Source organism: Hypanus sabinus, chromosome X1 (genome assembly GCF_030144855.1).
Source record: "Hypanus sabinus isolate sHypSab1 chromosome X1, sHypSab1.hap1, whole genome shotgun sequence".
NCBI classification, from domain to species: domain Eukaryota; kingdom Metazoa; phylum Chordata; class Chondrichthyes; order Myliobatiformes; family Dasyatidae; genus Hypanus; species Hypanus sabinus.
Genome location: NC_082738.1, coordinates 34,388,243 through 34,415,368, shown reverse-complemented (window position 1 = coordinate 34,415,368; position 27,126 = coordinate 34,388,243). Strand labels below are relative to the sequence as shown.

Sequence of the window (27,126 nt, the reverse complement as noted above, 5' to 3'; positions counted from 1 at the left end):
TCTCCCAGGGTTGAAATAGCTCTAGCACGAGAGGGCACAGTTTTAAAAGATGCTTGGGATGGGCTGCCAGTGACGGTGGTGGAGGCAGATACGATAGGGTCTTTTAAGAGACTCCTGGACAGGTACATGGAGCTCAGGAAAACAGAGGGCTATGGGCAACCCTAGGTAATTTCTCAGTTAAGGACATGTTCAGCACAGCTTTTTGGGCTGAAGGGCCTGTATTGTGCTGTAGGGTTTCTGTGTCTATGTCTATATTTGCCATTTACTTTTAGTTTTGGTTCCAGTGATAAACGATACAAACAGCATTGAAATTGGTTTATTCTACGAATCAAATTGTGAAAAATACAGCAGTAGTATTCAATAAACCGAACAAAACAATAGAATCACAATACATGCAGGGACGTACTGCATAGCGTTGGTCAACTGATACTTTAAAATTATGACAGCTTTGCATTTGCCTTCATAAAGTCACACTTGCTCTGTGTTATTGGAAACATGGTGGACATTACTACTGAACATAATGAATTTAAGCTTAGAGGGTGAAAGAGGAGAGTCCTAAACTTTAGAATGCACTTCATTCTCCCCCACCCAACTTAAGATCGCAACTGAACTACTTGAGAAGCTCGACAGTGTATTAGGGAAGAATGCAAGTGGAATTCGGGTCTGCAAAGATCCCAAAATATTATGTCCTATAGAAGGTTAGCTGCGCAATCTGGATACAAAAACAACTTCTTGAATTGATCACCCAACAAGGTACAAACACCTTATGGAGCATTAACTATATAAAGCTCCGCTGAAACTGAAGGGAATTGTATAAATCAAAAAAATGAGTACATCAGTCATTTCCACAACAGCTTTCAATTACATTTAAGGTAACCTGCAATGAGGTCAGTGTACCAAGGTACATTCAGTTGCTTTAAGTATCCCATCTAATTTGCAATGTATTGAAAGTACAGAGTGAACCAAACTTCAAATATTCCAGTGAGCAACCCATGGAAATGTATGTTTATACTTTAGCTGTGCTCCATGAAGAGAGTTTAAAATTAAGCATCTGTTGTATCCAACCGATATCCTTGTAGTACTTACAGTGTACAATTTGTGGGCAGTGCCAGTGGTATTAACGGTTTTGCTGCTCTCTCAAATATCCTAAGAATTCTGATTCACAAACTCTTCCCTACATCCATTTCCACAAATAAGTCATATGTGCCAAGTGACCTCCCTATTCGTCCCACAATTGTATGACTTCACACTTATGTGCTGAACAGTTGCCAATAATTTGCCCATTTTGAAAGTTTATTAGTATCCAACAATTTTTTTGTCGTCCTCTTCATTAGTAACTGTTTTCTCAATATCACATATATTTCAAGTTGTATACTTTTGACTCCAGAATCTAAACCACTATTGTGAACAGTGGTGGCCCTAGCACCGATTCTGGTGGAATACACCACCACACATTTTCTTCCAATGCACTAAGATGCCCTTTATTTCTGCTCTTTGCATTCTGGTTTTAATCATTACTGTTACTCAGTACCTTAAGTGCCCTTTGAAAATAGAGATGAATCTAAATTTCAATCCAGTTAAATCTGTTTTGTATAGCATAAGGAATTAAGTGTTTAAACAATATCCACGGCTTCTAAAACAAGAATTTAATCCTTGTTTTCAGGATAATCAAAGGTTATTGCCCCAAAATTCTGGAGCAGAGAAACTATTGCACAATTATCAGCCATATTAAAAAGGTGACCAACTTAAAAGTGCTTTACAGACAGTAAAATACATTTGAAGCACAGGCACTGTTCAGATACAAGAGATGTGGTAGCCATTTTGTTCAGAGCAAGCTTCAGAAAGCTGTGCCATAATAATACTATACACCTTCTTCAGAAGAGTAGATTGTGAGAAAAATATCTGCCAGTACACCAATGATAATTCCAATGTTGTTCAAGGTAGTCTCATAAGATTTCTCACATCCATCTCAGACAGACAGAGCTGTGGTTTAACATCTCTTCCAAAAGGTGGCCACTGTCAATGCAGTACTCCTAGAGCACAGCAGTTGGAATGCCAGCCTGTTTTTTTTTTGGTGTGCAAATCTCTGGAGTAAGATGAAATCGACACAGAGCCGAGAGTACTACATATTCAGCCGTGGTTAGGACTTGGAGCTCCTTATTAATTAAAACTTCCTAACTCAGAGGTACAGCTCAAGGACTTTCCAACTCTTTCCTCTTGATCTCAAAATCCGAGCGCATAATTCCTGTACAGATCTGTTTCTAGGATTTCTTATAATCTATCATAAGACATGATAAAGTAATGAGTTTTAAAAAGGAACAGAAAATGTGGCCCTTACTTTTAGTATGAGAAGCTCATCAATGCTGCCTTACTGGGTTTTAATCTCCTAAAACAAGCCTTAGGGTTGAATATGTATAAGCAGTTCATAAAGTTCATGTCTAAAGACAAGCTCTCTTGTTTCTACACAGATATTTCCCCCTACTGTCATAGATGTACTAATGGAGTGGCCACACTAATTCATATGTTTTGGACATATCTAAGCCTTGAAAATTTTTGGGAAGACGTATTTCAAACCTTTTCTGTACTCTTCAATGTCAGTTTTAAGCCCAATCCCTTGACTACCATGTTTGGTATTCTTGAAGATAGTATTACAAAACTGAAGCCATCTAATTTGCCGGTATTGGCCTTTATGTCTCTTATGGCCAGCAGGGTAATCTTGCTCAAGTGGAAGGAGGCTGCCCCGCCCAATGGCTATCTGAAATTATGTTGTGCCTTGATCTAGAGAAGATTCATTGTTCGATTTCTAATTCTAAACATGATTTTCCAATGTTATGGGGACCCTTTGAGTTATTTACATAATCTTTGGACTGTTATTAAAGTATGGTTCTGAGCCTTTATTATTATGTGGTAAGGTTGTTTTTCCTGTTTTTTACCCCTCACCAACCAGCTCATTTTGGTAGTGGGGGTAGATTTTTAAAAAAAATAAAATAATCATTTTACTTTATTTCATAATTCAATCTTTTTCTATATGATTGATCTGGAATATGGGATACTGTGATTTAAATGTGATGTAATTCATATTACTTGTATCCTAATTAATTTTGTATTTATATCCATGCAATTTATATAATATTAATAAAAATATTGAAAGAGAATATGTATAAACAGCAGCAAAGGACACTACCTCTCTGATGGTACTATTAGCTTATGTGGAAAAGAGCTTTTAAAACACAGGTTTGTTGTGGAATATCTGTAACTATCCGTATAAGTTGAAGGAAACCTCTTCCAACACATGCAAAGAAAACTCTGTACTTCTGTCATGAGCCTAGTTAACCACCAGTGAACAAAACCTAGAACTACATTTGGTGGTAAATAAAGGAAATTTATGTTACTTAGACATATAAAGTCTTTTGAATTCCCTGCTTTCTTCTTCACTTACCCCCCCTTCACAAACAAACATCTTTGCATCCATCCATGGAGGCAAATGGGGCCTCAGGTTGTCATATCATCCAAAAGACAATATAATGTTCCCTTAGTCGAGGGTTAGTGCCCAAGTCCTGAACCAAGAAACAGTACAGTTGAGGCAACTGTGCATCAACCATAATGCACATGTAGGCACACTGGAGAAATGATGGCAAAAGTTAAAGTTAATGGTCAACAAAAGCTAGCAAACCCACAAAGCAGTGAAACCTGCAGTGACTGTAATAAAAAAGCATCATGTTTCCCTCTCCCCAAGACCGATCCTGAACCACGATAATTGTGGGCAAATGACATTCTCCACATCTAAAGTGTAGTGCAAAAACAAAACATACTGAATGCACCCAACCCAGACAAAGGTAAGTAACATTGTTTAACATTCACAATTATTCCTACGAATGTTTCTACAAATGCTATCGCCATATGGGGTACTTATTCATTCAGACAGTAATTAAAGTGTGGAATGAGCTGCCTGAAGAGGTGGATGTGGATGTATTGTAACAAAATTTAATAGAGTTTACATAGCCACATGGATGAGAAGGGCAAGGAGGGCCATGATCCAAATAAATGGGACTAGGCTGGGGATCAGGCTGGCATGGACTAGATGGGCTAAAGGGCCTGTTTCTGTGCTGTAGTGCTCTAAAGCAATGGGATCTGGGTGGGGAAGGACATTAAGTTTAGTGTTGGTTTTGATTGAGGGCAAGAGGAAAGCGGTAGGGGCCTGCACTCTTTCTTTGTTGTCAATACTTCAAGATTACACCAATCCAGATAAAACCTCCCACGTCATGAGAACCAGATAGTACTCCGCTGGAGGCAAAAACCCTCCTTTTGTGCATCATCAGTATTAGCTTGCTTTACATACAATATGGATTACGTACTTTAAAAGTTTGCTTACAGCAAGAACAATCTCAGAATTGAGCGCATATTGGAAAGAAGTTTTCTATAACATAAGAGCATTGAAATTCGAAGAGGTTCCACATCCTAACATCAGAAACCATTACACTGAAGACTTATTCTGCATCAGAAATAGATCTCTTGAATGCACTATGTCACCACTCAATCTTTCAGGAGTCAGTGTCAAATCCAATCCATGAAATCTGTTGGGACGGAAAAGAGAATAAAATGAGAAAGTGACAAGAAAGATGTTTCATTACTACTAGAAGCAGAATAGGGAGAAAACTATCCCTCTTAAGAGGAACCTGAGAAGATCAAAGTAGCAACTTGCCCTGGGAAGGAAAATTAATTTTGTGTTCTTGCTCATAGTATGCTGAAACAAATTTGACATAGTATCTCACTAAAATATTTCCAAGTCCCCATCTATCCCTGTCCTTCTTAAGGGATGTTCATTAAGGAAAAGGACATTATTATTAGTAAATACCTCGTTCTTATTCCAGGTCAGGTTAAGGATAGTTAAATGTGTAGTAAAGCACACTCAACTCCACTATGCTTCAGCAGCACCCCATCAATACACTGCAATGGTTTTCACTTTAGCCTCATTTTTATCTGTGCAAGGTTATCATACAGTACAAAATGAGCAATTTTTGATCAAAACATTTCACACTATCTGTACAATTCTCAGTAAAATTTCAGAAGATACAATTAAAGTGCTGTCAGATTTTTTTTTGAAAAGAAAAACAGCTAATGTTCCCTTTTTCCCCCATACCCCCACCCCAAACAAAACTACAACCAAAATTGGTTGAGCAGACTTGATGGGTCAAATCACCTAATTCTGTTATGTCTTATAAAAATTGACTGGACCACTTTAGTCACATTAACCGAGCTAAAATATGACTGAGGGAGATCATAATGACTTCCTAATCCCAATATACTGAATAAAAGCTACAATTCAACAAGCAAACCCAGTGAATCCAACTCTTATCGTCTGTATGCCCATGATGACCATGACTGTACAAGAATAACTTGCCATGAAGATGCAAATTATTACAAAAGAACAGATCTTCTATCAAACCCAGATCTGATTCTATACACTGATAGCTCCTCAATCTTAAGAGAGGAGCTCAATGGCTGGATGGGAACTGAAGTGCTGACATCAGGAAGCATGGCTCCTGATGCCTTTGTGTAACAGGCAGAAGGAAGATCAGTTAATATCTACGCCAATTCTTGTTATACTTCTAGAGTTGTTCATGACTTTGGATTCTTATGGAGACAAAGAGGATTTCTTACGGTTATAGGAACCCCAATCAAGAATGGCATAGTACAAGAGCTTGTGTATGGCATACAAGTGATATCAGAAGTTGCTGTATTCAAATGTAAAAGCTATCCCAAAATGCCTATAATGCAATGCCACAGAAACTGCAAAGAGGGCACCAGAGGAAGGAGTAAGAGAAATGAAAGTACCACGAAGAACATCTGCAGTGAACCCAACAACTGGAATTATGGAAATGAAGTTGAACTCCATCACAGATGGACATACAAGATTGGGCCATGCTACTAAGCGTGGGCTGGAGTTCAACTCTATTCGCAAGGAGTCTGTATGCCCTCCCCACAGAATGCGTTAGTTTCCTCCAGGTGTTCCAAAATTGTACTGGTTAGTAGGTTAATTAGTCATTATAAATTGTCCCACGATTAGGCTAGGAGCTAAAATCAGGGGCTGCTGGGTGGCACAGCTCGAAGGGTCTATTCCATGCTGTACCTCAATAAATATTCTAGAGATGCAAGCTCAATCCTCTAGCCAGGAGAAGTGGTTTAACTTCCTACGATTCTCCATCCAGAACCAGTGATGAAGCATGGAGACAAGGCATTAGTCATAGACTAGTAGCTCCAACTACATTGCTTCCTTATCTGCCATAGCAGATACACTCCCTAGGACACACTGGATTCCACTGCCATTAGGAAATCTGATCATCTTCTGCAATCCAAAGCTCAGTACACAAGCTTGACAAACATCTGAAAGATGCAATGACATGCCAGTAAACAAATCCTTGAACAGCAGAAAAGCTACCACGGTTAAATGCTCCTGCCCCGTATGGTCAGTTTTCAAGATGTGTGGAAGCTATTCCAGCAAGACAGCCATTGCCACACACACAACAAAAACTCTGGTGAAGAACTAAATTCCTAGATGGGGATTGCCATGTCACATTGACTCTGATCATTTCCCTGGAAAGAACTATGTCAACTGATGAAAAATGAATGTTTCTTTTGTCATTGCCTACATCATCCGGAGCATCAGAACAAGTTAAATATATGAATGTAACCAACATGAAAAATATCACGGCAGTGCTCACTCAGAACAGACTGAAGAATTTGTGCAGTGAGGCTTTATGGGATGAACTGAAGAATAAGAAAGGTATGACCATGTTAATCCAGCTATATTATAATCCACACAACAATGTGAGGGATTTAGAGGAACTAATTTGCAGAGAGATAGGACACTGTTTTAAGGAGCATTATAAGGTTGTTATAGTAGGCAATTTTAACTTTCCACATATCGAATGCAACTCCCATACTGAAAAAGGACTGGGTGGGATGAAGTTTGTCAAATATGTCAGGGAAGTTTACTTAATCAGTACGTAGAAGTCCCAATGAGAGGGTGTGCGATACTTGATTTGTTATTTGGGAATGAGACAGGGCAGGTGACAGAAATCTGTGGGGGAACACTTTGCATCCAGTGATCACAATGCCATTAGTTTCAAAGTAAATATGCAAGAAGATACATCTGATCCATGGGCTGAGATTCTAAATTGAAAAAGGCCAACTTTGATGGTATCAGAAAATACTTGGCAAGCGTGGATTGAGACAGGGTGTTTTTGGTCAAAAGTGTATTTGGTAAGTGGGAGGCCTTCAAAAGTGACATTTTGAGTGTACAAAGCTTGCATCTGCCTGTCAGAATAAAAGGTAAAGTAACAGGTGTATGGGGACTTGGTTTTCAATAGATATTGAAGCCCTGGTTTGGCGGGGGGGAGGGGAAGAAGAGAAGTGGTGCATAGCAGGTACTGGCAGGTAGGAACAAATGAGGTGCTTATGCAATACAAGAAATGCAAGAAAACATTCAAATCAGGAGGGCTAAAAGAAGGCAAGAGGTTGCCTTAGCACACAAGCTGAAGGGGAATCCCAAGGAATTCTACAGATGAGTTAAGAGCATAAAGATTGCAATTGGTCCTTTGGAAGATCAGAATGGTAATCCATGTGTGGAGCCAAGAGAGATGAGGGAGATCTTAAATAATTCTTTGCATCTGTATTTATTCAGGAGACACACACACAGGGTCTAGAGAAGTGAAGCAAAGCAGCATCAACATCAAAGGACTCTATATAGATTACAGAAAAGGTGTTGGCTGTCCTGAGACAAATTAGGGTGGTTAGGTCCCCAGGGCCTGACAAGGTAATCCCTTGGACCCTGCGAGAGGCTGGTGTAGAAATTGCTGGGTTCTAGCTGAGATACTTAAATCATCCTTAGCGACAGGTAAGATACCAGAGGATTGGAGGGTAGCCAATGTTGTTCCGCTGTTAAAAAGGCTCTAAAAATAAACCAGGAAAAATTACAGGCTGGTGAGCCTGACATCAGTTGTGGGAAAGTTATTGAAAGGTATTGTCAGGAATCTGCCATCCGATTCCTAAATGGACACTGAACCCGTGAACGCTTCCTCACTTTTTAAAAAAAAACAACTTTTTTTTCTGCACCATCTTTAATCTTTTCAATATACGTATATTGTATGAAGTATACTGAATAAGATTTACTTTATTTTTTTCTATATTATGTACTGCATTGAACTGCTGGTACTATGTTAACAAATTTCACATCACATGCCAGTGATTCTGATTCTATGGGACCAGACATGTGAGTATTTGGATAGACATGGACTAATTAGGGTGAAAGGTGAAAAGTTTAAGGGAAACATGAGGGGAAACTTCTTCACTCAGAGGGCTGTGACAATGTGGAATGAGCTGCCAGCACAAGTGGTATATGCAAGTTTGATTTCAACGTTTTAAGAGAAATTTGGAAAAGTATATGGATGGTAGGGGTATGGAGAGCTATGGTCCTGGTCCAGTTCGATGGGAGTAGACAGCTTAAATGGCTCAACACAGACTTGACGGGCTGGTTGCGAGTTGTATTTTTCTATGACTAAGTATCATGAGGAAGGCATACCTCTATGGCTCTTCCTACGGTCTTACATAGCATCAGAGCAACTCCAAGCAAGAAAACTTGAGGTGGTAACAGGGCTTCCTGTGTTACTGCTGGGAGCCCTCAATCTCAGAGAGGCTGACATACACATTGAGCTATTGAGGTCACACCCTGATTCCTGGGGAGTGGGTCCTGATTAGGACACCGCACAAGGAACTACTGGTAGCTGAACAGGAAGGTCCCCATCAAGTGTTTTTAAATACCAACTCAGCAGTGAAGGTAGAAGGTTAAAGCAAGTAGATATACACTGGCCACTGCAAGTGAGCTAAAGTGGTAGCCAATGACGACAACAATTACTATGGTTAACATTCTAGTAACCTTTTGACCAAGTGCTTACAGTGAACAAATCACTAACTAGCCAAAAGACTTCAAGCAAGTCAACAACGCCAGGACATCATGAAGCTTATTCTAATATATTATTTGTTCTTATTTTATTTTTGCCAATTTTCCCTACATACAATGAGTACTAATACGCCTTATTAGAATTTATGTAATTTTTACTTAAGGCGATCACCAATAGAATAGTTCAAACCCACATAGGTGCATCTTATCTGCATAACCATGACACAATCTTATGAATACTTTTAAGAATATATAGTATACAGTATACCCTTTGATATTTCCTCACAGGGTACTTTTTGATTTTATACTTAACATACATGAAAGTTTTTCTGCCTCTGAATTTTCAGATGTAATGATTCTAAATGTGATGAGGAATCAAAGGGAGGAGATTGTTAGATCCAACTGTTTAATTTTTAGATTACAATGTTTGTTATTTTCTTTGCAGTTTAACAATTGAATGGTTTATTGTACATAATTTTATTTTTGAATAAAGTATATTTTGTTTTAAAAAAAACAATTGTTTGCCAACACCTGGTGCTGCTGGCAGATCATCAACTCGGTGCCTGAAACTTGGTCTACCAGCACGTGGAGATGTCCGTGGGAGAATGCAGCCGACTGACACACTCTCGGCTGCAGGAGTACGTGCTGAGGGAAACTTGGTGCAGCCACCACAAGGGCCTGGTGGGGAAGGACCACGGTTTAGGGTTCCTCTCCCGCGGGAGTGGGAGGGGTCGGGTGGCAGGGAGTTTACTACTCAACAATGGTGCGTAAAGATGACCCAACATAGTACCATGTGAGTGGCTGTAAGTGTGGAAATGTACAGAATGTAGAGGAAACGTCTGTAACAGATTGAATGTCATTGAATAGTTCACTGTAATTTTATTTTTGAATAAAGTACATTTTGCTTTCAAAAAAAAACAATTGTTTGCTTGCATTTTATATAATTACTTGTATACAAGTAACCGCTCACTATGCTTCCTGGTGGTCATTGGTTAATACGTCCCCTGGTAGCTACACTGGTATATAAAACATAGAACAGTACAGCACGTGAACAGGCTCTTCAGCCCACGTTGTGCTGAGCCAGCTTAAAAAAAAGGTAAATCAAAACCACCCCCACCCCAAAAAATGAATCCCTCCTCCCTACGCAATGTCCATATCTTCTTCATATACATGTGCCTATCCAAAAGACTCTTAAAAGCCTCTATAATGTATTTGCTTCTACCACCATACCAGACAGTGCATTCCAGAGATCCACCAGAGTAACCCCTCACTCAAATACATGTCCTATGGTATTAGACATTTCAACACTGGGAAACAGATACTCCCCATCTACTCTATTTATACCGCTCAATCTTATAAACCTCCATCAGATCTCCCTTCAGCCTCCAACACTCCAGAGAAAACAACCCAAGATAATCCAGCTTCTCGATAGCTCATCCCCTCTAATCCAGGCAGCATCCTGGTGAACCTCTTCTCCACCCTCTCCAAATGGTCAACATCCTTCCTATAATGAGGCAAACAGAACTGCACCAGATGTGGCTGAACCAGAATTGTATAAAGTTGCAACACAACCTCCTGACTTTTGAACTCAGTGCCTCGACTAATAAAAGCAAGTATTCCGTGAGCCTTCTTAACCACCTTGTTGACCCGTGTAGCCACTTTCATGGAGCTGTGTACTTGGACCCCAAATTCTCTCTGCTCACCCCACTTATGGGTCTAGTCTCCTGGAAAATTCTGGATGCTTTCCTTGGTGCTGCATTATTTGAATAACAACTTTCTCACTGGCTTACTCTTACATACAAATTTGAATGGAATTTTCCTTATGTACAGGGTGTCCCCGCGTTACGAAAGAGTTTCGTTCCTACGTCTGTCTTTAAGTTGGATTTGAACATAAGTTGGAACAGGTACATATGGTATTATTTAGCGTCAGTTAGTCAAACATTTGTCTTTGTATATAGTACATATTTTACCTTTCTATGCAGATAAAACACTTAAGAAATGTATGTATTTCAGTAATTAAACCACTGCATTGCTTAGTAATAATTGTAGCTTTCATCAGGGCAGGGCCTTTCAAATGCTCCATTGTTCTTACTTTATCCTTTAAAATTGTTCCGATCATTGACCGACTGTAGCCTAATGGTTTTCCAATGACCGATGGCATTTCACCTCTTTCCAATCTCTATTATTTCCACTTTATTTTCAATCATGATCTTTTTCCCTCAAGGGAACAGCGGGTGGTGGGTCCAGAGCTCCCCTGGGTCCTAAAGTCCACCCACACTGAGATAGGTTAAATGGGAAAATAAGCGGTGCTGACTGGAAAGGGGGGGGGGGGCATCAGGGTGAATCTTACTAAGAAAAAATTAAGCCAAATACAAAGTTACACACTCACAGTGTTAACAGCAATGCAATCCCATTTAAAATGGTGGACGAATTTTTAATAGGCTTTCTGTCAGGCCGTTCGGAAGTACGAGTTGTTCCTAAGTTGGGCGTTCGTAACTCGGGGACATGCTATAATATAAAAGAGCTGATTGAGGCCAGCACCATCTTAGTTCTTATATCTTTTGAATCTCCTTCCCTTCAACTTGTAAACCTTTATCACTCAAAATGCTGGAGGAACTCAGCAGGCCAGGCAGCATCTATGGAAAAGGGTACAGTTGACATCAGACCAAAACAGATGCTTTTTTGGTCTTTTCCACAAAAAGAAAAGACCATAGATGCTTTTCCATAGATGCAGCCTGGTTCTGCTGAGTTACTCCAGCATTGTTTCTTGGATTTCCAGCATCTGCAGATTTTCTCTTGTTTGAGACCTGTATCACTGTCCATTTTCAACTCCTTTTGTTCTACAAATGCTTAACAATTATGAAGCAAAAGGTATTGCACCTCTCTCCTGACTTCTGAAAGAACCCTGGATTGAAACATCAGGATCAATTGACAATAGAGAAACAAGATTGGGGTCTATTGTATTTCTCTGTTCCCTGTAAATGCCTGCAAGAAAAAAAATCTCGAGGTAGTAAAATGGTAACACATATGCACTTTAATAAATTTACATTGAACTTTAAAGCAAATTCTGTATCATCCAAGTACACAAAATATTTCCAGTCTACAGTGACATGATGTATCTAGAATTAAATTGTCTAATTTCAACTTAAAGGATAAAAGGGGCATTGGAAGAGTAGGGAAAGACAAAAAGGTAGAAAATCATGTCACTATAGTCTCAGCAAACATTACATGGCTTAAAAGAAAAACTCAACAAGAATGAGAACATTTAGCAAGGAAGAAACAAGTGATATTTTACCTGGCATTGAGAACTCCTCCTGAAGACATTCATCCATCATTCCAAGAGAAACATCACTAGGTGGCCTACAAAATGGCATGGAGAACAAATGACTGAAAAAACTCTGGTTACATTTTCTTTGTAATTTGAATGCATCTGCTTTCATTCCCAATGCTGCCCGCAAGGAGCTTGCACGCTCTCCCCATGACCACGTGGGTTTCTTCTGGTCTCCTACCATGGTCCATAGACATACTGTACCGGTTGGTAGGTTAATTGCTCATTGTAAATTGTCCTGTGATTAAACTCGGATTAAATTGGGGAATTGCTAGATAGGGACCGATTCTGCACTGTGTCGCAATAAATACACATATAAATAGACAACTAATAGCAATTGAAAGCAATCTGAAAGATTTCCTTCCTTCACTGTGGAATGCAGTGACCAACAATTAGTAGGTGGTGGGTTCAAGTCCCAATCCAAGATCTAAACTTAATTGTATGCAGTGATTAGATGGTATGTTAAACGGGAGCCACCTACCCATTTTGGTGGATTCCAATGTACAATTCTAATGAGGACAATGGAGTTTGTTTGATGTCCTTACCAACATATTTTCCTCAAACAGTAAAAACTACCAAGTTAAATAGCCAATCCATCGCAGTTTGTGGGGCATCAATACAGCATTTAATGGCAGTTCCATTTTCGGATCGTAACGTTGTCACACAGAGCCTTTCCCTTCCCCCAAGCATCCTTTCAATGATCTACCAAGGACTTGCAATCACATAGATGCCTTAGTCAGTCATCAGAAATGTTTTTTTTCTTACCTTTCCGATACCACAATTAATCGGGTTCTCAAGTATTTGTTGTGCTTTAACTGCAGCTCTGAAAAACAAGACACATTATTGCAACAATTGCAACCAGAAATGCAAGAACTCTTGATTCTGTAAAATTAAGAGAATTTGGTAAAATTATTTCTCCCCCACTCCACAGTCCCACACAATTCAAATTATTATAAAACATACATTATTGTGTATACTTAGTTTCCACTGCCTCTCCCTTAGCCAATTCCATTACTTTCAACTTGCTATTGTAAGAAGTTCCACCCATGCATTGTGCAAGTCCTAGCCTTTGTACTCCTTGTAAAACACATCTCCAACTAATTTCTATCTGCCATTGCTCTGCTCAATTTACCAGCTGATCAATGTTGTCCTGCAGTCCTAGGATACCCAATCAAAGACCAGAGTTGAGGAAATATTCCCCAGGCAAACCAGGAAGGGTTTTGTGATGAGCAAACCAAGCTAAGATGGGGTCCAGAGTTGACTCCCTGTGCACTGTGCTGCTAATGAGAGAGAGAGAGAGAGAGAGAAGGGGGGGGGGGGGGGAAGAGAGGCATCCCGCACAGATATGAGAGAGAGAGTGACATGATTTACTATTATGGCTCCTTGGCTGATTGTTTAGCTTTGCTCCAAGGACACTTTTGCCTGCTTGTAAGATTCTTGCAGAGACAGTGAGGTGGAGCCGGTTTGATGGGACAGCCGGTGTCCAGCAAGTGATGATAAAAAGCAGGTCTGCTAAGACACAGGCAGACACACCACGGGACACTGAAAGAGCATAGTGCACCCATGTGAAGGTGGGAGTTTGGAGGATCGATTCAGGGGGAGTCGATCAGAGGCTCACAGTGTGTGAAGGCAGACCGGTGGAGGGCTTGTTTGTGTGTCCACCCTTGCCTGAAGAACAGTCATAGTCACAGTCGGTGACCGCAACGGGAAGACAACGGGAAGATCAACGGCAACAGCATCACCTCTCGCTCTCTCTCCCCCCAATGGTACACCAGCAACTACCTCGACCTAAACTGAACTGAACTCTTCACTATCGTAAGACTATCCATTTACCCTAGACTTTGAAAAAGCTTGGTTCTTGATTCCTATTTTCACACTTCCGTATATATCATTGCTAACCTGTTTTATATATATTTGCATTTTATAGTACTGTATTACTTAGTTTACTAATAAACACTATTAGTTACAGTAATACCAGACTCCAAGGTGTATTCCATTTCTGCTGGTTCGGTAACCCGGTCACGAGGTACGTGACAGTTTTTAAAAATATTATGTTTCAGACAATCAAAATAGTCTTTGCTATGGTTTCATTTGATTATGGTATCAAAACTATTGTTGCTCATGAACCAACATACCTGAACCTGCTTCAGGCTCCAGATAATATTTCCCAAATGCCTCATCCTTGGGAATATTTGGGTACAGATACAGCAGAGGGTGCTCAGGGACATTCTCATCTGCTATTACTTTGTAAAATCGAACAATTTCAGATAGAGAAATGTTATTCAGGTGTGCCTTAGTGTATGGTTGAACAGATCGAATCTTGGATTCCCCTGCAAAAGATATAGAATAGACCTCTGCATTAACAAGCAGAACAAAAATGGTTTCAGAAGTTGCATGAACCACATAAGACCACAAGAAGTAGGAGCAAGATTAGGCCATTTCACCATTTTCTTTAAACCTGAACAACTTGTAAAATCCCTCAACTTCTACAAATCTATTGATCTCACTCAGTGACCGAACCTCCTGCATAAAGAACTCCAAAATTCCCCACCCTCGGGATGAAGATCTCCAGATCTCTCTGCCCTGAACAACCTACCCCTTATTCCAAGACTGGTTATTCCCCAGATTGTAGACTCCTCAGCCAGGGAATGATTCTCCCCACATCAAGACCATTAGATCACAGCTCATTCTTGTGAACTCCAGCAAGCACAGTCCTTGACTGTCCAAGCTTTCATCCAATAGCAAACTCCACTCCACATTCCAGTAATCAATCTGGTGAACCTTCACCGCACTTCCCACAGTACAAGTACATCCTTCAGGTTCAGGAAAGGAAAAAGGATGCAAGAATCGTGGCCATGGGCCATCTTCTCAGGAGAAGTGCTTCAGGAAAACAAACCCAGGAAGAGGTTTTGCACAATTTGACAAAAAGCAAACATAAAATAATAATAAACAGTAAATATAAATGTAATTCTATCAAGACAATGTTGGAATCTTCAGTGAGACAGGAGCCATTTATGAGAGAACCTGAGTTACTGCCTGTTTTATTATCTGACAGATATTACACTACAAATTGCTCATTGTATTTATTGATTTCAAAATTGATAAATGCAAATACAATAGATAAGGAACAGAGTGATTAGTATCAGTAAAGTTCATTATGTAAGGCCTCAGGGTGAAGGTGGTTAGATTACGAGGGGCAAGAAGTAAACTGAGAAAAAGTTGGAAGGGGATGTTATAGGTGAGATGTAGGAAAGGGAGGGGAGAAGAGAAAATAAATAAATAAAGGCAAATCGATTTTAAAAAATGGAAGCAGGGAAGAATGCTACAGCTTTGACACCCTGGGACAGAATGAAAAGAATAGACCAAGGAGTCTATTAGACCACTGACCACAGAACATGGAGAGGAGTAGTAACATTAGGACAGCAAAATGAAAGGAACAAAAAAAATTGCAAAGCAGTAACCATAGTAACAACAGCCAATAAAGGGCAGTAGTGACACACTAAAGCAATTAAGATAAAAAGAACATCTGCAGGACTCAGGATGTAAATTAATCTCATTGACTCACTCAACTGTTTTGTACGCTGCTTCCATGTAATTCATCACAATCTATATAATCATCATATAATCAAGTATAATAAAAGCTAAGCCAATGTGAAATTTAAATTAGATCTACCTCAGTACAATGGGTACCTGCACACCATAAGTTCTAACTGTGCTTCACAGATGGAATAGAAAGGATTATTAAAAGTTCACCCAATCTTCACCTCAATTCTCCAAATAGAGTTAACTGATAGTGGGGATATAATTAGTGGGGCTAAGGAACATCTAACAAGCTATTTGTAGTTTTTTTTTAAAAAAAAGTTGTATCACTGTAATTGAATAGCAGAGTGTTTATCAACACTGGGATAAGATGTTCAAAGTAAATTTATCAAAGTACATGTATGTCACCATATACAACCCTGAGATTCATTTATTCATTGAGATACAGCATGGAATGGGCCCTACCTACCGTTCAGCAATCCTGATTCGATCCTAGCCTAATCATGGGGCAACTTACAATGACCAACTGACCTACCAACTGGTACATCTTTGGAATGTAGGAGGAAACTGGAGCACCCAGAGGAAACCCATGCAGTCATGGGGAGAAGGTACAAGCTCCTTAAAGGCAGCAGCAGAAATACTCGTGGGAATACTCAATAAATCTATAGAATAATAACCATAAATAGAATCAGTGAAAGACTGCCCAACTTGGGCGTTCAGCCAGAGTGCAGAAGACAAATGCACAAATACAAAAAGAAACACTAAAAATAAAGAAGTAACAATAAATATTGAGAAGATGAAGAGTCCTTGAAAACAAGTCCATACGTTGTGGAAACATTTCACTGATAGGGCAAGTAAAGACGAGTGAGGTTATCCCCTTTGGTTCAGGAGCCTGATGTTTAAGGGGTAATAACTGTTGCTGAACCTGGTGGCGTGGGTTGTGAGACTCCTGTACCACTGTGGTGAACTACATGTGCCTGTCTGGACACGCCCCCTGCTGACTGCTCCTGTGGCTCCTCCCACAGGCCCCGGTATAAAGGCGATTGAGGTCTGATGCTCGGCCTCAGTCTCCAGGATGTAGTATGATGGTCACTCACTGCTGGTTCCTTCTTCCAGTCAATAAAAGCCGATATCTCCCCTTTACGTCTCAGAGTGAGTTACTGATGGTGCATCAACCACCTTCTTGATGGCAGCAGCAAGAAAAGAGTACATCCTAGATGGTAGGGATCCTCAATGATAGATACAGCTTTCCTGCGACAGCATTTCATGTATACGTGTACAATGGTTGGGAGTGCTTTACCCATGACAGACTGGGCTGCATCCACTCCTTCGTGTAGAAATTTCTGTTCAAGGGCATTGGTGTTTCCATACCAGGCTGTGATGCAGCCAGTCACCACCACACATCTATAGAAGTTTATCAAAGTTTTAGATGTCATGCTGAGTCTCCGCAAATTCCTAAGAGAGGCGTTGTCATGCTTTCTTCGTAATTGCACCTGTGTGCTGGGCCCAGGACAGATCCTCTGAAATGATAACGCTGAGGAATTTAAAGTTGCTGACCCTCTACGACTCTGATCCTCCGATGAGGACTGGATCACAGACTTCTGGTTTCCTCCCCATAGAGTCAATAATCAGGAGCTAGGTCTTCCTGACATTGAGTGACAGGTTGTTGTTATGACACCCCTCAGCCAGATTTTCAGTCTTCCTCCTGTATGCTGATTCATCACCACCTTTGATTCAGCCTCCGACAGTGATGTTGTCCCCAAACTTAAATATGGCATTGGAGCTGTGCTTAGCCACACAGTTGTAAGTGTAAAGCGAGTAGAGCAGGGGGCTAAGCACACAGCCTTGTGGTGAAACTGTGCTGATGGAGATCATGGAGGAGATGTTGTCGTCAATCCAAACTGACTGTGGTCTGCAAGTGAGGAAATCCAGGATCCAATTGCACAAGGGGGCACTGAGGCTAGGGTCTTGGAACTTACTGATTAGTTTGGAGGGGACGACTGTATTGAATGCCAAGCTGTAATCAATAAAGAACATCCTGATGTATGCATCTTTGCTGTTTAGATGCTCTAGGGTTGAGGAAAGAGCCAATGAGATGGCATCTACTATGGAGCTATTGCTCCAGTAGGCAAACTGGAACAAATCCAAGTTGCTTCTCAGGCAAGAGTTGATATGCTTCATCACCGATCTCTCAAAACACCATCACTGTGGATCTAAGTGCTACTGGATGATAGTCATTGAGGCAGGTTACCATTTTCTTCTTGGGCACTGGTATAATTGAAGCCTGCGTGAAGCAGGTGGGTACATCAGTCTGCAGAAGCTAGAGGTTAAAGATCTCAGTGAACACTCCAACCAGGTGATCAGTACAGATATCCCATCAAGACTAGATGCTTCTCAAGGGTTCACACTCCTGAAGGATGCTTGCACGTTGCCCTCAGAATCTGAAATCACAAGATAATTGGGGGCTGTGGGAGTTCACGATGGTTCCTCAATATTTTGACAGTCAAAGCGAGCATAGAAGACATTGAGCTCATCTGGAAGCGAAGCCCTGTTGTCTCTCATGTTGCTCAAGAAATGATTGTATTCAAGTCCTGTCATAGCTGTCCAGCAGGGTGGACAAAGGCCAGGCAGTGGAGGTCATTTACTCGGATTTTCAGAAGGCGTTTGATAAAGTGCCTCACATGAGGCTGCTTAGCAAGATAAAATCCTATGGCACTACAGGAAAAATACTGGCATGGATAGAGGAATGACTGACAGGCAGGGGGCAGCGAGTGGTAATAAAGGGGGCCTTTTCTGGTTGGATGCCAGTGACTAGTGGTGTTCCTCAGGGGTCAGTATTGGGACTGCTACTTTTCACATTGTTTGTCAATGATTTAGATAATGGAATTGATGGCTTTATGGCAGAGTCTGCAGATGATACAAAGATAGGTGGCAGAGTAGGTAGTGTTGAGAAACAATGTGGTTGCAGCAGGACTTAAGACAAATTGGAAGAATGGGCAAAAAAGTAGCAGATGGAATAGTGTTGGGAAATGTACAATTCTGCATTTCTGTAAATGGAACAACAGTGTGGACTGTTATCTAAATGTGGAGAAAATTCAACCATCAGAGGTGCAGAGGGACTTGGGAGTCCTCGTGCAAAACTCCCAGGAGGTTAATTCAAAGGCTGAGTCTGTGGTAAAGGCAGCAAATGCAATGTTGGCATTTATTTCAAGGGGAATAGAATATAAAAGCAAGGAGATAATGCTGAGTCTTTATAGGACACTAGTCAGGCTGCACTTGGAGTATTGTCAACAGTTTTGGGCCCCGTATCTCAGAAAGGATGTGTTGTCACTGGAGACAGTTCAGAGGAGGTTCACAAGGATGATTCTGGAAATGAAGGGGTTAACACACGAGGAGCATTTGCAGCTTTGGGCCTGTACTCACTGGAATTTAGAAGAATGTGGGGGTTCTCAATGAAACCTACTGAATGTTGAAAGGACTAGATAGGGTGGATGTGGAGAAGATGTTTCCTATGGTGGGGGTATCCAGAACGAGAGGGCACAGCCTCAAAATTGAGGGATGAATCTTTAGAATAGACTCAAGGAGGATTTGTTTTTAAGAAGTCAGAGAGTGGTGAATCTGTGGAATAGTCTGCCACAGACTGCGGTGGAGGTCAAGTCTGAGCGTATATTTAAGGGAGAAGTTGATCGCTTCTTGATCGGTCAGGGCATCAAAGGATATGGCAAGAAGGAAGGTGTATGGGGTTGAGTGGGATCTAGGTTCAGCCATGATAGAATGGCAGAGCAGACTCGATGGGCTGAATGGCCCAATTCTACTCCTATGTCTTATGGTCTTAAGACCAAATGATTTTGTGGAGCCACACTCGTCTACAACTGCTTTAATAAAGTCTGTGACAACCATTCTGTACTTATTCAGATCCACAGACAAGTTCTTGAACTTGGCCCAGTCCACTGACTAGAAGGAAACCTATAGCCACTCCTCTGCCTCCTGCGACAACCTTTGTTGTTCTAATCTTTGGCAATTTTCTGTTTAACCTCTGCCTGTATGCAGGTAGAAAGCCAGTCAAGCGATCTGATTTACTGAAATGTGATTTGGGCAAGGAACAGTAGGCATGCCTTATCTTAGTATAACAGTGGCCTTGTGTGTTGGGACCTCTGGTGCTTCAGGTTATATGCTAATAGTTTTCTTCCAACAAGCATAGTTGAAGTGCCCACTATAATTTGAAATGCATCTGGATGGACTGTTTCTTGTTTGGAAACAGCATCATGTAGTATCACAAGCACTTGATACTCCTTGGCCTCTGGTGGTATATAAACCGCATTCAGGATTATGGAGGAGAACTCCCTAGGTAAATAGAATGGATGGCATTTGACTGTTAGGTGTTCAAGGTCAGGGGGACACTGGTTTGACAAAACCACCACATTGGAGCACCAACGAGAGTTCATCATGAAACACACACCTCCACCTTTTGCCTTTTCTGATCCAGCAGTTCAGTCTGTTTGGTAAATCGAGAAGCTTTCCAGTTTGATTGCTGCATTTAGCATGCTGGGAGACAGCCAAATTATTCTATGGGTAAAGTGTACAAACACATAATTGTCTGCCAACTAGAGAATGTCATACTAACATTGAACTTGTACAATGGGGAATAGGCTTCTAGAGTGATGTTGAATAGACATGGATAAAGATGGAACTATGACCTACATAAACCTCAAAGCCCTAATTGCTTGTCTTTTAATTTTAAAACAAGCCTTTTCTTTCGAAGACATGACACCAGATAAATCTGATGTGAAATGATGACCTCAAAAGAAACAGCCCTCCCTCATTTACCTCAAGAGACAAGGACTCTCCTTGTCCCACTCCCTGAAGTTTTCTTGCTTTTCTTTTTAAATCTTTTTATTAATTTTTAAACAAACATAAATGAAACATGAATACAGAGAGCTTGAGAGTACTTAGTTAATAGTTTAAATAAACATTCAAATAGATGATAATCCATATATAACCTCCCAAACTCATAGTAATTACGAACAAAGGAAGTAAAAAAATAACCCCCCCAAAAAAAGAGAAAAAACACTAACCAACATGGGCCATTGCATAATGCCAGATATATATAGTAGTGCCAATAACTCCGAACCTCCATCCAAATAATTAAGGACAATAAAAGTGAGGTTTAGGAAAAGACAGTTTAACTCATATGAAAATGTTGAATAAATGGTCTCCAAGTTTCTTCAAATTTAACTGAAGGATCAAAGACAACACTTCTAATTTTTTCTAAGCTCAAACAAGAGATAGTTTGAGAAAACCACTGAAATATAGTTGGAGGATTAATTTCTTTCCAATTCAATAAAATAGATCTTCTAGCCATTAATGTAACAAATGCAATCATCCGTCGAGCTGAGGGGGATAAACGACTATTATCCGCCATTGGTAAACCGAAAATTGCAAGACGTTTTGATATTATTTACCATTGGGTAAATGCTCCACCCATGAGAAGGTGATACCGCCGTCCCTGCAGCTCTCGCTGAAGCGAAGCAGGAAAGTGCCTGTCGGCTTGTGTTTCAATAAACTGCGCTCTCTCTTCTTACTCAAAAACCCAATAATGTTCCTGGAAGACAAAATATACAAACTGGTATCAGCTACTTCAGAACAGACTTCTCAGAGTTCTGGGCAGGATGGAGGTGACCAATTATGATGTCATACATCTTGCCGCTTTGCAAATAAAATTACCTGATCAAAACTGCCCAGTCAGTATAATGAAATATATGGATTATTTTCCACTTAACTAAGTGAGTTATTTTAAGCCTGAACCACAAGCCAACACACTGAAGCATTGTTAAGTACTTTGACAGCACCGTTCTTTCCTTTGGTGGATTTTGTCTAGAAAGCTGAATCTGCAGTAACACTCAAGAGAACAGGACCGTGGACCTACTCAACAACAAGCGTCTCCCTTTAAAACCTCAGTCCAATTCAAAACTACTCAATAGGCAAGATAGCATATTACCATAAGTAAAGCAGTGGACGGCTATTTGGCTTCCTTTTCCCTGCTCAGCTACTCATGAACAGGGCTGATACTTCCCTCTTTGCCGTTTTCCTGCACCGTCCCATTCCCGCGATTCCCTTCACACAGAACAATCAGGTTATCCACATGCCTGGAAACCTAGGATTTGAATAGCTTTCAAATCCTACAGAAAGCAGGCTACAAAAAGTGATGGACACAGCCAGATTCAGAAACAGTTATTACCTTACAACCATCAAACCTCTGTCCTGGCGTGGTAATTCTATTCACTGTTACTCTGAACTGATTCTAAGACCCAGAGACTCACTTTCAAAGACTCCTTACAACTCATGTCTCATCATTATTTTTATTTGCAGTTTGTCTTCTTTTACACATTAGTTGTTTTATCAGTCTTCAGATGTTTTTGTATAGTTTTTTTGTAAAAAAAAATTGTAATTTTTTTCTGTAAACACCTGGAAGATAAAGAGTTTTCTATTTTGATAACAAACTTACTTTGAACCATTCCTCTGAAGGAGCATTCAGTATTTGACTGTAACCAAGCTACCAGGCATTACTGAACTCCTTTTTACCATCTGATAGAGTATTACAGCACAGAAACAGGCCCTTTGGCCCATCTAGTCTGTGCTGAACTATTATTCTGCCTAGACCCAATGACCCACACCTGGGCCATAGCCCTCCATACCCCTGGTATCTCCCCCATGTTTTGCAAATTGTCAAAATCAGCTGATACAGGAGGCACTCAAGAGCTTCTGCTGGGCTTCTTCACAAACATGTTAACCTACTTCTTGCTGGCTTCACTGGCCACCCATCTGCCCCACCACAGGCAAGAAATGTTATTAAGTTCTAGCTGCCTTTACACCTGGATGACCAATCTAAACCAGTGTTTCAACTTCGCACCAGTCCAATTCACAACATCAGTGCAGCAGATCAAAATGTCTTGCCTAAAGGCACAAATTATCTATTCCCCAAGCTGCCTAAAATATAGCAGTCCCCTAGCCGGTGTTAAGTTACAAGACCACTTCAGCTCATCAACCACAGGCATATAAACCTATTTTAATGCTTTGAAGTAAAAGACATCGTAAATATCAAAGTTATGAGAACACTATACTGGGAGTGAATATTACCCATCGTTCCAAATATCCTCCAGGCATTTCTTAATAAGGTCCAGGATCCCTTGCAACCAGAGCCAGAAGGAGAAGTTCTGATTTGGTAAATTCTCCTATGATGGAAGACATCAAAAAGTGTTTAAAATGCTAAGAATAAAACCATAGAATGATACAGTATACAACATTAATTTATATAATTATTTGTCACATGTACATCCAAACACTGAAATATGCTATTTTACATCAAATCAACAAGAACTGTACTGCGTAGCTCACAAATGTCACCATATTTCTACGTCCACAACTCGCTAACCCTACCCACAAGTCTATGGACTGTGGGAGGAAACCCACACAGTCACAGGGAAGAATGCACAAACTCCTCATGGACAATGGCGGAATTTGAACCCCAGCTGGCGCTGTAAGGGGTTGCGCTAACCACTACTGCACCGACCAATTTTATACAAACTTAGTGAATGCTTCCACTGGTGTGGAAATCTAGGTCTTGGGGTGGGGGAGGTCTCCATTATCCTGAAACTTGGGACAGAGACAAAGAAACCTTTCTAATCTTTGTTCGTGGTGAGACTTGGAATTCTCTGCTCCAAAGAGCTGTGCTGACTTGGTCATTGAATATATTCCAGTCTGAAGATTTCGGACTTTTGGGGAATTGAGGGTCACCTGAATCAGACAGGAAAATGGGCCAAGGTCAACAATCAGATCAGCCAGGCGGAGATGTGTGGACTGTTTCTACTCCATTACGTTCTTAATGCAATAACTGATCATTTGGTCCTCTGTGCCTGTAGCAGCTTTTTGAAAGTGCTGTCTAATGAGCCCAACTCTTCCTTCTTTACCCCATTGCTCTGACAATTTTATTCTCAGGTTTGATGACAGAACTATCCGGATGCCATTCATTTGTATTGTCTATTTGACTGTGAATGGGGCAATGTTATACACAGCATACTACACACCCCTGCTCATAAATCACCAAATTTAATTGTTCTGCTACTGGCTGCTGCGCTTCCACATACCATGGCCTTGAGCTCTGAACTCCATCCCAAAACTTCTCCACCCCACTCCTTTGAGGTGCTGTGCCCTTGACCACCCCAGAGTCACCAGCCCCAATAAGCATTTCAGTGTCAAGTTTTATTTGGTAACACTTCTGCAAGCATTCACTACACATGAGCAGCCAAGGAACCGAGGGAGCTTTCAAGGGCTCTTCAACTTGTGTATTCAATATTTATTACATTTATTATCATTCTTTCTTTCCTTTTATATTTGCACAGTTTGTTGTGTTTTGCACACTGATTGAACACCCAGTTGGTGCAGTCTTTCATTGATTCTATTATGGTTATTATTCTATTATGGATTTATTGAGTATGCGTGCAAAAAAAATTTCAGGGTTGCCTATGGTGACACACATGTACTTTGATAATAAATTTACTTTTAACTATCATCCCCTCAAAACTAATTAATAAAACCAAAACCTAGGCTCAGTATCTCCTTGTGCAATTTGATCCTCAATTTCCTCACTTGCCGACAGCTCCAATGCCATATTCAAGTTTGCTGACAACACCATTGTCAATAGTCAAATCAAAGGTGGTGATGAAACAGCATATTGGAGGGTTGTATATGGTGACATACATTTACTTAAGATAATAAACTTATTTTGAACTTTGAGCAACATTGTGGGCTGTTCCTGAGCTGTTCTGTACTGTTCTATACAGTCTGCCCAAACCAATGCTTACTGCTCTTTAGGCTGGGGTATCAAGAACTAGTGGCTATTTCAAAATAAAGACTTTAGTTTATTGGTCATGTACACAAAGATGCAATGAACCTCATACTAGGTTCACATAGTAAATAGTATACATGGTGTTGGAGTGGGGTGTAGAATTGTTACTTTTCTTGTAGCTTAACTTTCCTATGTTTGCTTATAATCTTTATGCAATCACCTGTAGAATTATTAGGTTTTTTTCCTAGTAATAGTAGTATAGCTAATTTTTTTATTTTTGTTTAGAAGCTTGGGCTGTCCCAAGCCAGTGGGTGCTGGGATCAGATGTCCATACAAGGAGATATGAGGGCTGGTGAGTCAGTAAGCCTAGAGTTTGGGATCCCGTCATCAGCTAGTCCAGCGGTCAATACCCAAAAGGTCTATCCCAAAGGTTTATCAGAAGTCCGTAAGTCAAGGGTTGTGGAAGCTCAGATGCTGAGTATATTCAAGATCAAAATTGATTTGACTTTTATATGTCAAGAGAATAAAGGAATGTTGGGTTAATCCTGGAGTGTTCTGAGGTGAAAGGTGATCTTATTGAACAGTGCAACATACTTCTTGCTTTTATGTCTCATGGTCCTTTGTTGAAATTAAGATAATAATCAATTAAAAACCCTATCAAGAATAGAGATGGGCTGATGAGTTGTTATTGTAAAGGTCCAGAAAAGTGAAGAAATTGAATATTACTTGCTTTAATTGCTGAGTCTGGAGTGCTGGCATTGGCAAGTTTGGGTATAAACAGTTCAGAGGTAAATTAGAGACACCTACCTTTGAAAACTTTGCCCATGTAATGCAACAATCTGCATAGTTTTCTTGAACCCCTAAACAATCCAAGGAAAACATAACACAAAACTGAAAACAGAATGGAACGCCCCTTCAAACCGCTGAACAATGGCATATTTTGTCATTTTAGCTGAAGTTTCACCATGGAACAATCTTATAAGAAAGCCACCCATTGGTCATCTCTCCAATGCCCTCTGTCCTGCTCTTTCCCCAGAGTCCTGTACATTTTTCCCTTGTAACATTTATCCAAATCCACGGAAATTGTTTTATACAGCTGTAATTTATCCAACCATGTGCAACTCTGACCAGCACACTGGACGAAGGATGTGGAGGCTTTTCAGAGGCCGCAAAAGAGGTCCACCAAGATGCTGTCTGGGTGTGAGTAAAATAGCCAGGAGAGATTACACAAACTTGGGCTGTTTACTCTGGAACATCAGCGGTGGGGGAACAGCTTGATAGGAGTACATAGATAGGGTAGATAGAGAGGGTATAGGCACAAGGCAAGAAGTGGGGGGGGAGGAGAGAATGTTACAAGAGATTTACAAGGCATGCTCTTTTATATATTGACAGTAGTAGGTGGTTGGAAAATGCTTAGAATAATAGTCCCACCAAAATGAATAGTTTTGTGAAGTCAGAGTCAGGATCTGGACATCAGTGCAAGTTCAGGATTTATTCACAATCTCTTGTTGCTCCAACAAAGGTAATATTGAACATTTTTAAAAGTTTGTTACAACCAAGTAGCTTGCTGGGTCACTTTAGAGGGAAGTAACTGAGAGACTGGAGCATTACAGTAAAAATCTGATAATCTACTGTCTGATTGTTTGGAAATCTCAATGGATCCACATCTGGCAAACTGGATGCTTCTGGTTCACTGACTCAACAACCATCACCTAGTGACACTCACATCTACTGTGATGAGGTTCTTTGAAAGGTTAGTCATGGCTAGAATCAACACCTGCGTAAGCAATACCTACGTCAGACTGCTGTTTATTGATTACAGCTCAGCATTCAACACCATCATATCCTCAGTACTAACCAATAAGCTCCAAAACCTGGGCCTTGTAGTGTATTCAATATTTCAGTAATAATTGATTAATCTTGTAAATATATTGTTTGATTAAGCACCCTTTGTTGCTAACACAATTCATTGTGGTTTATATGTAATAAATATGTAAATGGCATATATCATTGCACCATCACGTCATAAGTGAATGTGTCACTAAAAAAGGAAAAGAAAAACTAAGTAGACAATTATCCCAACTCCCATATTTTTCTTCCAATTAGTTTCTGGAGTTACAACACATAATAGGCCTCTGTACATCCCACTGCAACTGGATCCTTCACTTCCTCACCAGGAGACCAATCAGTGCGGATCGGAAATAGTATCCCCTCCTTGCTGATTATCAACACTGGCACATCAAGGATGCATGCTTGGCCTGCTGCTCTACTCTCTCTACACCCGTGACTGTGTGGCTAGATAATTCTAACATCTATAAATATGCCCTCAACACAACTGTTGCTGGCAGAATTTCAGATGGTGACGACAAAGCATAGAGGTGCAAAATAAATCAGCTGTTTGAGTGGTGTTGCAACCACTACCCTGCTCTCAACATCAGTAAGACCAAGGAATTG

General features: G+C 40.4%; 1 protein-coding gene across 8 annotated transcripts in view; it reads right to left on the bottom strand.

The window, feature by feature from the left end:
• Window positions 1–300: 300 nt before the first annotated feature.
• LOC132384801 (signal transducer and activator of transcription 1-like) overlaps window positions 301–27,126 on the bottom strand; it is a 94,310-nt gene continuing 67,484 nt past the window's right edge. For 7 of the 8 annotated variants that reach the window (XM_059956316.1, XM_059956321.1, XM_059956317.1 and 4 more), the window contains 8 exons: window positions 25,480–25,532; window positions 22,965–23,059; window positions 21,290–21,429; window positions 14,423–14,617; window positions 13,053–13,110; window positions 12,255–12,319; window positions 11,840–11,944; window positions 301–4,574 (listed from right to left, as the gene is read on the bottom strand). In XM_059956316.1, coding sequence (XP_059812299.1) covers window positions 4,555–4,574; window positions 11,840–11,944; window positions 12,255–12,319; window positions 13,053–13,110; window positions 14,423–14,617; window positions 21,290–21,429; window positions 22,965–23,059; window positions 25,480–25,532 — 731 coding nt within the window. In that variant the 3' untranslated portion in view covers window positions 301–4,554. The remainder of the gene's footprint in view (window positions 4,575–11,839; window positions 11,945–12,254; window positions 12,320–13,052; window positions 13,111–14,422; window positions 14,618–21,289; window positions 21,430–22,964; window positions 23,060–25,479; window positions 25,533–27,126) is intronic. The other variant, XM_059956322.1, reaches the window with a different exon arrangement.